This window comes from Mizuhopecten yessoensis, unplaced genomic scaffold (genome assembly GCF_002113885.1).
Source record: "Mizuhopecten yessoensis strain PY_sf001 unplaced genomic scaffold, ASM211388v2 scaffold8447, whole genome shotgun sequence".
Taxonomy (NCBI): Eukaryota; Metazoa; Mollusca; class Bivalvia; order Pectinida; family Pectinidae; genus Mizuhopecten; species Mizuhopecten yessoensis.
The window spans coordinates 390182-402599 of NW_018407552.1; the positions used below are offsets into that span (position 1 = coordinate 390182).

General features: G+C 35.7%; 1 protein-coding gene across 2 annotated transcripts in view; it reads left to right on the forward strand.

Annotated features, from left to right (window-relative positions):
* The window catches only part of LOC110455977 (calnexin-like), a 27830-nt gene extending 20658 nt beyond the window's left edge, over positions 1-7172 (forward strand). For both annotated transcript variants that reach the window (XM_021506467.1, XM_021506466.1), the window contains exons 20-22: positions 1439-1609; positions 1907-1983; positions 2473-7172. In XM_021506467.1, coding sequence (XP_021362142.1) covers positions 1439-1609; positions 1907-1983; positions 2473-2512 — 288 coding nt within the window. In that variant the 3' untranslated portion in view covers positions 2513-7172. The remainder of the gene's footprint in view (positions 1-1438; positions 1610-1906; positions 1984-2472) is intronic.
* The last annotated feature ends 5246 nt before the right edge of the window (positions 7173-12418 follow it).

Sequence of the window (12418 nt, forward strand, 5' to 3'; positions counted from 1 at the left end):
ATTTTCAGCAGAAAATTGCTCAAACTTAGTCAGAATCATCTTGGGTAAATGAGAGTTTTACTTTGTAAAATTAGGATTCCTGCCCCATCCCCAGGGGCTAGAGCGGGGCCCCAAAGGGAACATTTACCAATATTTTCAAATTCTTATCCATTGATGACATGACAAGTATTGTATTTCACTTAGTTTACATGCTGATTTCCACATCACATCTAAACAATAAAATAAAGCTACCAATATCTATGATATAACTCAGGTGACTGCTAAGGCCCTTGGGCCTCTTGTAATTAAGTAAGTAGTATGCTGGGACATCACTTGACACAGAAACTTGACTGATCTAGGCTGGGATAATTAGGTTATTATTAACAGAAACTTGACTGATCTAGGCTGGGATAATTAGGATATTCGTAACAGAAACTTGACTGCTCTAGGCTGGGATCATTAGGATATTCGTAACAGAAACTTGACTGCTCTAGGCTGGGATCATTAGGATATTCGTAACAGAAACTTTACTGATCTAGGCTGGGATAATTACGATATTCGTAACACAAACTTGACTGATCTAGGCCGGGATAATTAGGTTATTATTAACAGAAACTTGAATGATCTAGGCTGGGATAATTACGATATTCGTAACACAAACTTGACTGATCTAGGCTGGGATAATTAGGATATTCGTAACAGAACTTGTAGCAGTGGAAAAAGGAATCATTACATTAATCGTGTGTGCTTGCATGGACTTTGTTGTTAATATAAATTGTGAATTATTGTAAAAACTGTATTATGATTGATTTAGACTGGAATAATCCTTTTATACAGCGTTTACTTCTGAACTGAATCATTGGAGAAAGTAACTGTTACAACTAATTTGTTATTAGATTCCCCACCACTATCAGAACTCCCTTTTATAATCTGTCTTAGACCTCAGCTGTTCTGAGGATGTAAAACCACTAACCATTATGATTCTGGTTTAGTTTGTTGTTCTGGTTACCATTTAGTTTTGAATGTGAACTGAGAACTTACTGAAGATGCAGCAGTTTATTTTAATTCTAACAAAATATGAAGCAGCTGCATGGAAGAGTCGGAACAAAATCTCCTCAATTCATATACAAATAATGTTAATATTGAAGTAGTCTTTTCAGTCATTTAGCTCACTGCTAATCGACAAGAAATCTAAAACACTTCAGTTTTTGAGATACATAATAGTTTAAACTACAATTTTTCTATTTTCTTAAATGACTTATGCATCCTATAGACCACTTTTTCTCTGAAAAAAAGAATACTGTGGCTATTTGAGATAATTTGATAAATATATTCAAAAGCCACAAGAATCCACAGTAAATGTAGCTTGTCAAAATTATCCATGATTGATGATCCATAATGAATGCTGATTAATCTGTCCAGAGATATTGTATGAAATAACACTGAACTGATTTTACAGCCTGAGAAGATCCAGGGTCATAAGAAAAAGACAGATGAAGCATCTCCGGATGAGGCTGAAGAGAAGGCAGAAGAGGAAGGAGAGAAAGAGGAGGAAGGTGAGGATGTTGGACCAGGGGGAGACAACCCAACAGTAACCAAGAAGTCCAAGGCAGATCTTGAGGCAGATGAGGTACAAAACACTTTATTAATGTTAAGTCATAAAAAATCAAAATGGTTTTAGAATCTGAAGTTAATAAGAAAGATTAATAAAAATTTGATGGTGCTCTGAAAATAAATCTGCAAACTACTTTTCTACCTTATCAAAGGCAGCCTAGATGCCACCCCACCTCCTTTCACTGTTAGAAGGATTTCAAATATGTAAAGGTAAATGTGATTTTTGTTTTATTGGTACGCTGCAGTATATTTAACAAATTGACTTGAAAGTGTGAGATATGATACTCTGTACAAATGTAATATTTGCCCACAGACAAATGATGCAGATGAGGAAGATGAAGAGGAAACGGAGGAAGCTGAAGATAAATCCAAAAATGTAGATTCACCTAGGTAAGCTTGGTCCTATTTGTGTGTCACTTACCTTGGTACCTTCATTAAGAAGATACCCAGATGAGTCGGCCTCCTGGCTGGAATAGATCAACAGCTGTTAACTTTGATTTATAAAAAGTAGCAATTTGATATGAATTTAAAATAATGTTTGTCCTAACTCAAATAGATAATTCAGTCTAAACACTAGCACCTTGTTGCTTTTCCATTCAAAATTCAACGCAACATCAGACCTTGAATTGCTATTAAAATAAACAGCCATTGAAATAAATTTGATTTTGATAATTGAAAATGTACTTGGAAGTAATAAGAAGTTTTGTGATTCTGGATCTGACGGTACACATGGATATTAACTGATAATGAGGTGCTTATTTTATATTGCAAGGGTTAGGAAAATCTATATGATGCCTTATGAAAGATACTTCATGGTTATGCACTTCATAGATATTTGCAACAATAAAAATGAAAATTATGATTTTCTTTTCCTTGTAGGAGATCATCACCAAGAAAGAGGAAACCTAGGAAAGATTAATTCAACAATGAAATAGGTTTACATAAAAAGAGACTTGGGTAGTGATAAGTTATGGATGTTCGGAGTATTTGATAATGTGTGCAAGTTGTTCAGGAAGGATTTGTAGAGGATTTGTATGTTAAGAAATGTAGAGGCCCTAATCCTAACAATGCTGTTCCCTTAGGAATGATCCTCATGGATGTCCATAAAGGCCTTTTTCCTACAGTCCCCCAGGGGCTGTTGGTCAGGCTCTAAAAAAATAAACAGTGATATTGAAATAGTTCTAGAATTCAATTAGGATTTTTGTGTTTAATTAAAATCTGTTTTAAGGATCCCCGTATCACTGCCAGCCAAAATTTGAAACTATGCGTACAAAACTTATTTTTTCGGCATGACTATAGCTTTGATAAATCATTTTTGAAAAGAAACATTACCTTGCAGGGCTTTTAATGAAAACATGATGGAGATGAAATAAACAAAATAAAATTAACAAACATGTTTTGAGTGTAAAATATTCTGCATGGTCAGACTTGCTATTGAACCCTGGACTAAAGATAAAGATTATTACACTACAGCGGAAGCCGATGGAACTACCTGGACAAAGGAAGTGTATGGGCTCAAATGTGCTACAGTTACATCCAAATGGAAGTTAGTGGGAGGTTACTATTTATAGGAAAAACGGAAGTGCAGTAGGAAAGGGATCCTTAAGTAATATTAAAATCAAAAACACATCTATGAAACCTTTAAGTTTGATATTCTCTATTTACGTCATAGTGTCATTGTAAAGCTCAGGTGTAGTGAAATTCACAGAGAAGATGGTTACAATAAACACTGGTTATAAAAAAAAAATGTTTTAAATGATCATGATTTGGCAATGTATATGATAGCACTTCTGTGCAGACAAAACATTGCTCCACAATGTTTGGGAGAGTGGACATATTATATTTATGTGATGTGTCAGCTAATTTGATGTGTATATGGACACAAGGAGGTATTTTGCAAGGATAGTTTTGTTTTTAATTTGCTGACTGGTACAAATGTTATTCATGTTCATGTGTTCAAAACAGTCTCCATGTGCTTTAGGCTCACATGTGAATACAGTCCAAGTGTGCTTTATTGTTAATGTGTATAAAATAGTATTGCCTCATTGACCACAGATATATTTCAGGGTTATGGTTGCTACAGATATGAACGTTAAAAAATATTCAGCATACTTGAAATCCAAGGATTCCCTTTTCAATGCACATATCTCTGACGGATTGCTAGGCTGATAACCTGTCCTTTGAAGATTACAGAGGAGCAACACCCAAATTCAAAGCCTGTAAATTTTACCGTAACGCTGCAGCGTCATTCCTTTGATCTTCTTTAAAGACATCAGATTTGTCTACCTGTGTCATCTGCAAGGTCTTGCAAAAAGAGCCTTCGGTTTTGTCATGTGTATTCTAAGGGTGCAAAGAAGAAATGTGTATCAAGAATGGAATCTTTGGATTCCGAGTGAGCTACTTGACATATGTATATGAAGGTGATGGTTGGGTTTTTGTACATCTGTGCTTGAGGCAGTCGGAGTGAGAGCTACAAGTTAGAGTCAGACCTAGTGGTCTGTCCACCTGTCTCGTGAACCACTGCTTTCCCCAAGAAAGGGATTGTACACCTACCCCTCTCTAGTTTTTAATTTCTGCCCATGCAACATTACAAAATGACCCTCACTTTTTCTTACCCTGAGAAATCACTAATAACGGAAAACTGATTTCTTTTGTAACCTTGGTTATGATTAGAACATTGTTTTTACTGTTTGTGAAAGTATTTTTCTTCCATTTCTTGTCTCAAAGGCAGTAAAAATAAATTAATCTTTGAACAGATGGTTTTCTTTGCCAGCCGATGTGCTTTAGTTCATGAGGATAGTAAGAGTAGACAGACCGGGGCCGATATTCACGAGAATGCATCCATGAGTTCACTGTTTTACTATGTTCTGTGTAGCTGTGTGTAGTTACTGATCTGTGAACGTGTGTGTTGTTGCTGGTATGGGTGCATGTCCTAGTTATGATCTCATCTACTTGTCATGTGAAGTTTACATCTAAATGCACCAAAGTATAAATTGTACACGTGTAAATGTGTCCCTGTGTAGTTAATTTATTCGTTCAACGTAAAGATATTGTTATATTGCTCATGACAGCACCGCTCTATGCCTACAACACAGGCTCAAGAAACCTCTCTAAAATATCACATCCACTTGTGCTTCACTATCATTGTGTAAGTGTTCTGTCTTTAATTCACGGTGTATAATGTAGCAATTTGCAAGTAAAGTATCCACACTAATTTTGGTACAGTATTATGATAGACATATACCTGAAAGTTTCTGTTACTAAGGTCTTTTCTTACCATTAAGGAAGAAAGCTTTTGAATGTGATGCAATGCATGGAAGAATGTATCCAAGTTTGTGTGAAGGTTAGTAAGTAACGTTCTTGTGTTTCGTTATGTTAACCATATTTTTATCCAGACATTTTTTGTACTTTGTATAAAATGTGCATCATATTATGATGTTGTAGGTGTACAGACCTGATTCGTTACATTTGATTCCACCAGGGCCTGTTTAAACCTATTTGTAATCCAATTGAGTATATGATTTATATGTTGTTGCATTGATGTTTTGGCAAACACATTCACTGTTTCCTTTTTTTACATTTTATGTATTTTATAATCAATATTTAAACAAGACTAATTTTTCATTGTCGAAGTATAAATCATTATTAAAGGGTTTTGTGTTCTTTCCATGATCCTCCTGCAATAATTGCCCTATTTTGAATCGAGATAATTTCCCTGTTTTTATATTTCTGCCATCACAGTCAAGGATAATTGTACAGGTTATGTTGATTTTCTTTGCCAATGTACCTTTTAGAGTGTACCTGTTATATGTGAGGTGTTTAAAAATTCATGTGTAAAACAAAACAGAGTTTAAGTCATAAGTACAAAAACAAAACCAGTTAGTTAAGTTTCATGATACGTTTTCATTTTTCCTTGCGTTACTTAATATTGAATCTTATAATGGATACCTTCAATGGTTACATGTAATGTTTTTATCATATTAGTTACTTGTGTACAATTTGACCCTTTTACCCCTGTGCAACTTTAGTAGACTCTACTATGCATTGATCTGGATGAGTCCATTATGGTCTACAGTGGTGAAAAGGTTAAAAGCATTCTCATCCTGTAACATGTCATATTGTGTATCATCATAGGGTCAGATCTGTTGACTGGGGTGGGCTTGTAGCTGACAAGTCGGAATATCATAGCATGCATACCCTCTTCTTACCTCATACACAGTTTGGCATTTGTAGAGTAAACTTTATGATATTTACAGACTGTTGGGGCTCCAATGTGTTATATAATACAAGACAACTCCATATGAAATATTTAACATCTAGTCGAACATGTTCATAAATAGTTTGTGTTTTTCTATAATGTGTTTGCTGTGTACATTATGTACCTGGTGCGATGATTAAGAATGATTTATTTTCACATTTTTAAGATTTGTTCAGCTTGAGGTCTTGAGTTAAATAGTTAGATGGTTTTACTCTCTGTTTTCGTTTGTTGCATTACAATTATTTTAACAGAATGTAACTAGAAAAATAAATATAAGGTTGATAAATATGTAATCAGATAAAGTATCCCGTTTTTGTTTCTCGACCTGAAGTGGAGATTACATGGTTGGAAATTCCTGACACACAATACAATAGGAGGATTATTTGCATTACTAGGTTTGTAGCACAGAAGTAATTTCTTTTATATAATGCCTGAATGGTTACCAGGAAATATAAAAAATTGAGAAGAAATCTTATATACAGTGTTATTTTATTAATGGAATTCGAAAACATTCCATAATCACTCTCAAAAAGGATAGGAATGATTTGTTTGAATCATTTAATGCTGAACTAGTATTAAGTTACACAATAGAATAGCTAACATAAGGGTATGTTTGTAGGACCAAGTTACAAACAGTTGTAATAATGTGAACCTGTTATTATGATTATTGAATGGTGTACATGGCCCTGATCTTGTAGAATATGATAAAAGATGATATAGTCAATGTTGAGAGGTAGACAAAACAAAGTGTAAAATGCAAATAGAGTAGATTCTACATCACGTAAATATAGACTTCTTATTTTGTTCAAATGTATGTTTGATTAAGTGTTTGCCATCATTGAATACCATGAACTTACGATATGTTATAGCTTAAAGTTAAACTTTTTTCTATATTTCAACCACAATTTCTCAAAATTGGGTAATATTTGATTGGATAAGTTTGACCAAGACAAATTATACAAAGTAAATTGACAAAAAGTCTTCCTATTTTGGTCAAAATAAGTATGAATACTAAGTATAACCGTGTAACCTGGAATACATAGTAGGGATGGAGAACTTCTCTTTGGCATTGTGACATAGCGTTCTGATGTAAATAACTTAAACAACCAGTTATTATTTATTCTCCAATTTTCAGATCCAATGAAAAATGTATCTGTCTCAATTTAGATTTTCCCCCTGAAATTTTCGATCGAAAGAATGGGTGGCTGTAACCACTGCTGAAGTTGTCCATCCTTACATGTATTGAGCTATAGAAATATCCCAAATCAGTAACTTAAATATATAGGTTATCAATCTGAAATAAAGTAATTTCTATTGGTAACAAGTGTTTCTCTTTTTATTTGCCCATCTTTGACAGGAAGTTTTACGGTTTGGTGTTGTCAAGCTTGGCTTCTTTCAGCTATTTTCACCAAGCTTCATCCATTTTTGTTTCTTGGTAAAGTCGCAGACTGAAATTGGGTCGGAGAGGGGGCACAACCTCTTAGAGTTATGACCCTTGTGATTTTTGTTTTTATTGTTGCAACATTTTTAGCTCGTCTATTCGAAGAATAGGGGGGCTAAGGTAGTTACCCCGGCGTTGGCGTCCGGGAACCTTCAGAGGTTAAAGTTTTGGTGCAAGTTTTTTCCAAACAGTGTTGGATCATCACACTCAATACACAGTTGTCTATCATTTATATCGAGTGTAAGCAATGTGCTGGACCATATTTTTTATATTTTATGGCCCCAAAACAGCTTAATTGGACTTTGTTAAATTTGAGGTTAAAGTTTTTGGGCAAGTTTTTTTGTAAAGTGTTGGACAACCCCCATCAATAGGCTGTTGTCTATTATAAGGTTGAAGCATTTATATGGAGTGTTAGCAATGTTCTGGGCAATATTTTCATATTTTATGGCCCCAAAACAGCTTAATTGGACTTGGTTAATGTTTTGGGGTAAGCTTGAGGTTAAAGTTTTTGGGCAAGTTTTTTTGTAAAGTGTTGGACAACCCCCATCAATAGGCTGTTGTCTATTATAAGGTTGAAGCATTTATATGGAGTGTTAGCAATGTTCTGGGCAATATTTTCATATTTTATGGCCCCAAAACAGCTTAATTGGACTTGGTTAATGTTTTGGGGTAAGCTTGAGGTTAAAGTTTTTGGGCAAGTTTTTTTGTAAAGTGTTGGACAACCCCCATCAATAGGCTGTTGTCTATTATAAGGTTGAAGCATTTATATGGAGTGTTAGCAATGTTCTGGGCAATATTTTCATATTTTATGGCCCCAAAACAGCTTAATTGGACTTGGTTAATGTTTTGGGGTAAGCTTGAGGTTAAAGTTTTTGGGCAAGTTTTTTTGTAAAGTGTTGGACAACCCCCATCAATAGGCTGTTGTCTATTATAAGGTTGAAGCATTTATATGGAGTGTTAGCAATGTTCTGGGCAATATTTTCATATTTTATGGCCCCAAAACAGCTTAATTGGACTTGGTTAATGTTTTGGGGTAAGCTTGAGGTTAAAGTTTTTGGGCAAGTTTTGTTGGGTAGTGTTGGACCACCACCATCAATAGGCTGTTGTCTATCATAAAGTTGAAGTATTTGTATTGAGTGTAAGCAATGTGTTGAACCATATTTTCGCGTCCAAAAACAGCTTTATTGCACTTTGTTAATTTCTTAACAATCCCTTCTCATAGATGTTTCTGCACATTTAACAGTCCTTGAAATATCCTGGTGGTAAGTGAGGTGGCAAATAAAACGACAGGCACTATATCAACATTTTACTATACATGTGTTTCTATCGATAGTTGCAGTATTATAATAACATACATAGGCGAGCTATGCTGTTCTCCGACAGCTCTTGTTTTAATATGATAACATGTTGGGACATGCATTGCTGTGATTTGATACTAATTTAAACATGATCACGAGGTTGCAAATCCAATATCACTACTCGACACTCCCTAATCCAATATCACTACTCGACACTCCCTAATCCAATATCACTACTCGACGCTCCCTAATCCAATACACTACTGGACGCTCCCTAATCCAATACACTACTGGACACTTCCTAATCCAATATCACTACTCGACACTCCCTAATCCAATATCACTACTCGACACTCCCTAATCCAATATCACTACTCAACACTCCCTAATCCAATATCACTACTCGACACTCCCTGGTGCTATTCACACCCACGTTTGTTGAGGAAATGTGCAAACTATCAGAATTATAGCATTACAATGAAATGACATGTTACCCCCCATACCATGGAACTACATAACCAAAAATGTGGAATGTTGCTCAATACCTCGACCTGATATGATACACACCAACGAAGTTTGAATGGAGAAGCTCAATCATTCAGAAGTTATGACTCTGTAAGCTTTAAAATGGTTCGACCTTTTAACCCATGCCGTTGGATCAAGAATCACATCAAAATGTCAAAAGTATATCGCCGTGTGAATGCTACAGCACAGATACAACAGCCTCCACCCCAGACCATTTTATACTCCACCTAGGTTGTTGGGAGTTGTGTGGACAGGAGAAAAACACTTTCCCTGAATTTTGCATTCGTACGACAACCTCGGGGATCAAACCCTGTGTGGAAGGCCAAAGTGTTAACCACTCGGCCAGTCCGCCCATATACACTACAGTGACGACACGCGTTCACATCATTTTTAGTGAAAATTGGACAGTATCTTAATTTCGACCAATCGACATCCACCAGAAAGTTAAGGATAACGATGCTGTAGCTATTACCATGCAAATACATGGGGAAAAAATCAAACAAAAACCAGAGCTGTAAGGCGACCGTTTCTGATGTTTAATTGAAAAAGCATGACCATTTAGGGAAGTAGGAACCGCGGTTGACACCAAATCTCACCTAGCATACATCCAACACGTGCACGTTACCTTTATATATATATATATAGGAAAATACCAAACGTATGCTAAGTGAGACAACACCGGAACCGCTAATTTTCGTTAAGTACAGACAAGTTTGAAATTTTGACAAATCAGAATTATTAACACATTCCTTACAGATTAAAGGTTACACGGTGGCCTTTAGAAAGGCGCCGATACGATCTTGAATTCCGGAGGGTAATTATTAATAAAAACAGGAATATGCCTGTTTATCAGTACATCAAATATGTATGGCTGCATGAGGATAATAATGTTCGGAAAAAATCTATATAAAGTCTAACACCTTAATACGAAATACATTATTGACACATAACAATAGAGTGCTATCAATTAACAGCAGTACAGGTACGTTTGTGGCGTAGGGTATTTGGTCTGGGACTCATTTTTGTGTGTTCATATATCTATAGAAAAGACTAGTGGTCTTGGTCCCGACAAGGAAAAGTTCATGGCCGTTAATTACCACATCATAAACCTCGTCAAAGAAGGACATAAAACAATAACAAAAACACTTTTCTTTTAGAAAGTCGTCAACAATGTGCTGGATGTAAATGATGGATGATATGGTAGATATGATCTGGAAACACTGAAGATTAGTTGTCGATGAAAACAAGTGTGTAGGTTTAGCATCCAATAACATTCTAGTTGAGATACTTACATCAAATATGGATGGTTATATGAAACATAAATCTATTATTCTGATAGATTCTATATTAGGTGTGGATACGGATGGATATCAATTAAAATCAATTTACGTTGACAGTACAGGTAAGATTCGCCAGAGGTAAGCGTTCGTATCGTCAAAATAAACGGTCGGCCGTGTGACAATGTCAAACCTTGGTGCGACAGATATATTCCATATATTTAGCTCACCATCATCCGATTATTATTCAAACCACCCGTCGTCTGTCCTTAAACAATTCAATGTCCCCCCTGGTCTGTTTTTGTTCATGTCTACTTTTGAGACTGATCGGGTGAACAAAACGGCCGAAAGGTGGCCATCTTTGATTTTAACAGTGAATATTTGTTATCGCTATATCTCAGAAAGTTTACTTTGGAGAGGGATCATAGAAACAAGTTGGCTACATGAAGTACTAATGAGATCCTTCTTATATTTTTATGATTGGATCTATTTCTCGAACATTTAAAGAACTGTACTAGTACTGTTTACAAGAAGAGAAAAGATCAAACTGACGAAGGTTCAATGGTAGGCGCCAATATCCCTCTGGGATCTCTTGTTGTACATATGCTAATTCGATGTTCGCATACAAAAACATCGATTTTGCCATACATATATTGCCCACATAATAAACAAATATCTTTGCATAAACATCTCATTGCTCTTTTTTTTTGTGACGCACTTGCCATATCGTAAACTGACCTCTACAGCACGACACTTCATCCGGTATCATAATTCTAAAAACGGTGCCTATGGACATGGCATCCTTCTATTTGTAAATATACTATTTCGAAATTTCTAAACTGTTGTTACTATACTGCAGGTAAAAAACCTTCACCTGCAGATAGAATTAAGAAAAAGGAGTATAAAACAAATGAATTTATGTAATTCACAATTTACAGTGAAATTATTTTAACATTATGTATTAAAAAGAAAACAAAACAGATCTAAGGAGTAACGACGAAAGGTTGCACCCTAGGAAATATTAAATCCACGCTTGCCATTGGTGGAATATCAGGATTAATGAAGTTTACTATACAGTTCATTCCTTTGCTGAAAAAGTCTTATCTACAAACCAGTCAATATATGCAGCTGTGTTAATTGTTCCTTGGTGTTTGTGCTCGCCTGTGAGCCATCTGGACTCGGTAATTCTTCCGGTAGTTTTAATGAGAAGAAATCGCCAATATGACTTGAAAACGAGTTTTACGTAGCGAAACACTCAAGTTGGGCTAATACGTGGCCGTTATCACTAATAACTATGTTATCAGCAGTTACTACTAACGTGTTGTTTGCTTCCGAACCGGAAAGATATTTTACGAGACATCTTAATCTAGACCCCGCACCTATCGCTGGTTTTAGTTCCTCCAAAGACCCTGTTGTGATGACGTTAAAATCATTGGTCAAGACAGATTCCCAAAGTCGTTTTTCGGCAAACCAAGTTGCAGCAACCGTAAGCTGGTTTTCGCTTTTTAATTTATTAGTCCCTACTTCGAATAAAGCTGTGAACATGTTCCCATCAGTTGAAAGTTCGACCCATTTCCAATACCCGTCTGTAAACTTTGTCTGAGTGGAGGTTTCTACCTGACTCAGAAGCTGAGCAGTGGTCCGCCCGTCCGTGTCCATGACAACATTGTCAGCTTCCATGACGTAGGAATTGAACATAATACGGATTCTACAACCAGCAAGAATTTTGGATTTCAATTCTGACGGGTTGTCGGGGGTTTAATATAAACTTTATTTCATTCCAAATTAAGTTGCATTACATCACATAACATACAAAATACAGAGGAATGGGATCCGGAAACAAGTTATAATAACTTATATAAATCCGTTTCCGAGAATGTATCTCATTAATTTAGGGCATGATAGTATAGTTACTGAATTCTATGGAAAGAAATATAAACACTTAAAACAGTAGCTTACTTTTAAACGTAGTTCAAGGGATATTTGAAATGAGAGTAAAAGAAAAGGGGTACAGGGTGGGGGGGGG